General features: G+C 38.7%; 1 protein-coding gene across 1 annotated transcript; it reads left to right on the top strand.

The window, feature by feature from the left end:
* The first annotated feature begins 913 nt into the window (after positions 1–913).
* On the top strand, positions 914–1,846 carry LOC105995328 (putative olfactory receptor 5AK3). Its single transcript, XM_013029032.1, has one exon. The coding sequence runs from the start codon at positions 914–916 to the stop codon at positions 1,844–1,846; it is 933 nt and encodes a 310-aa protein (XP_012884486.1).
* Positions 1,847–2,382: the final 536 nt, after the last annotated feature.

Genomic DNA, 2,382 nt, shown 5'->3' with positions numbered 1-2,382 from the left:
GGGGAGGGGGGAAGGAGAAGGATTGGGATTGGGGGGGAGGGGGGAGGCTGGGAAGGGATGTGAAGGGTAAACAAAGGAGGAGGTTGCAATGCTTGCTAAGAAATGTACGCATTATCCTGCCCATGCAATTGTAACCCCTCTGTACAGTATGTTCACAAATAAAATAAAATTAAATTTAAAAAAAGAAAATAAAAATATATTTTAAAAATAAAATAAAATGATAGGTGGTTATGGAAAACTGTTGAGAAAGGCTGCTGAGAATCTTCAAAAATCAAATCTTAATATATCGCCTTGTGCAGATTTAGAAAACAGTTTACTAGAAAAGTAAGCTATGCTAATCTGTGTTTCTTAGGTGACACACTGAAAGTCAGTAGTGCCATACTGAACTACATGAACAATCATTGATTTTAAAATGAATTCAGCCAAGTGCCAGTGGCTCACACCTGTAATTCTAGCTATTCAGAAAGCTGAAATCTGAGGATTATGGTTCAAAGCCAGCTTACAAAGGAAAGTCTATGAGACTCTTATCTCTAATTAACCACCAAAAAGCCAGAAGTTCGGACTATGGCTCAAGTGGTCAAGCACTAGACTTGAACACAACAAAAACACAAGGACAGTGCCCAGGCTCTGAATTCAAGCCCCAGGACTGGCACCAATAAATAAGCAAACTAAATAGTTAATAACTAAGTTTTTTAATGAATTCATAATTCATACAGGACTAAGATACTGGTTTTTCCTGTTCAGACTATACAGAAAAAATACTTGGAAAGCAATAAACCTTCTTGTGAGTCTTTGTTATAGAAATCAAAGTTTTTAAAAAGTGACATACAAGAGATCTTCCCATCTGAAAAGTTACTTTAGATTTCCCTTCTAGGCTTGACCTTTCTCTTGGTCTTCTTAGATTTTGGTAGCAATGACTAGAGGAAATGGTACTGAAATCACTGAGTTCTATCTTCTGGGATTCAGCGTCCGGCAAGACTTTCAGTATGTGCTCTTCATGTTATTTCTTGTAATCTACCTGACATCCATGGTGGGTAATGCTGGAATGATCCTACTCATCAACATAGACGCCAGACTGCAGACACCCATGTACTTTTTCTTACAGCATTTGGCATTCGTGGACATCTGCTACACATCTGCCATTACTCCCAAGATGCTGAAAAGTTTTATCACGGAGAACAAATCGATATCCTTTGGAGGGTGTGTCATGCAATTGTTGGTCTATGCAGCATTTGCCACCTCTGACTGTTACCTCCTTGCAGTAATGGCAGTGGACAGGTACGTGGCCATCTGTGAGCCGCTTCGTTACCCCATCATCATGTCCCGAAAAGTCTGCATCCAATTGGTGACTGGCTCCTATATCCTGGGCTCCATAAATTCCTCTGTCCACACAGGCTTTACCTTTTCACGATCATACTGTAAATCCAACCACATCGACCACTTTTTCTGTGATGTCCCCCCAATTATCAGCCTTTCGTGCTCCAGCATTCATATCAACGTCATGTTGCTTCTCATCTTTGTGGGATTTAACCTGATGTTCACTGTGTCTGTTGTGATCGTCTCCTATATGTACATCATGGCCACCATCTTGAAGATGGCTTCCACTGCAGGAAGGAAGAAGACCTTCTCCACCTGTGCCTCCCACCTGACAGCTGTCACCATTTTCTACGGGACACTCTCGTACATGTACTTGCAGCCCCACTCTGATAATTCCCAGGAGAACATGAAAGTGGCCTCTACGTTTTATGGGATTGTGATTCCCATGTTGAACCCGCTCATCTACAGCTTGAGAAATCAGGAGGTGAAAGAAGCCATTAGGGCAATAGGCAATAAATTCTTCAGATGAAATCAAAACCCTTAACTCAGAAAAATAAGCACATCCATAGGCTATGGTAGAGCTATGTTATCACAATTTAAAACTGGAATAAATTCAGAAAAAAATACTCCGTTCTTAAATCAGGGATATCCTTAGCAATATAAGATACCTTAAAATGGAAAATGGAAAGCAGAAACAGCTACTGACACTTTGCAGTTTTCATACATATCATTTGCGAAACATTGTATATTCCTCATGGACTACTGTTTATAGACATTACTGAAAATGCTATGCAAACATTTATGGAGCATTACTTCAATATTATTTTCAGATATATTGTATATGGATAGAAAAACACCTTACCTATATACATAATATCTTACATCTATATAGTCAATATTAAAACTCTGGGTTTGTAGTTTCATAACACTTATAGTTGACTCGACTGTGTGTAAAAATCATGGCACAAATCTGAGAACAAAATAAATGTATTCATTTAAAAATCACTTCATGATTCAGGAAATATTTTCTACCCCATATACCTATATTTGTTATATTTACTGGCC

Source organism: Dipodomys ordii, unplaced genomic scaffold, assembly GCF_000151885.1.
Source record: "Dipodomys ordii isolate 6190 unplaced genomic scaffold, Dord_2.0 Scaffold117, whole genome shotgun sequence".
Lineage (NCBI taxonomy): Eukaryota > Metazoa > Chordata > Mammalia > Rodentia > Heteromyidae > Dipodomys > Dipodomys ordii.
Note: the sequence above shows the minus strand (reverse complement) of the source record. Positions and strands in the feature narration are given on the sequence as shown.

Coding starts and splice junctions, on each gene's coding strand:
- LOC105995328 (XM_013029032.1), top strand. CDS start 914: ATGACTAGAGGAAATGGTACTGAAATCACTGAGTTCTATCTTCTGGGA.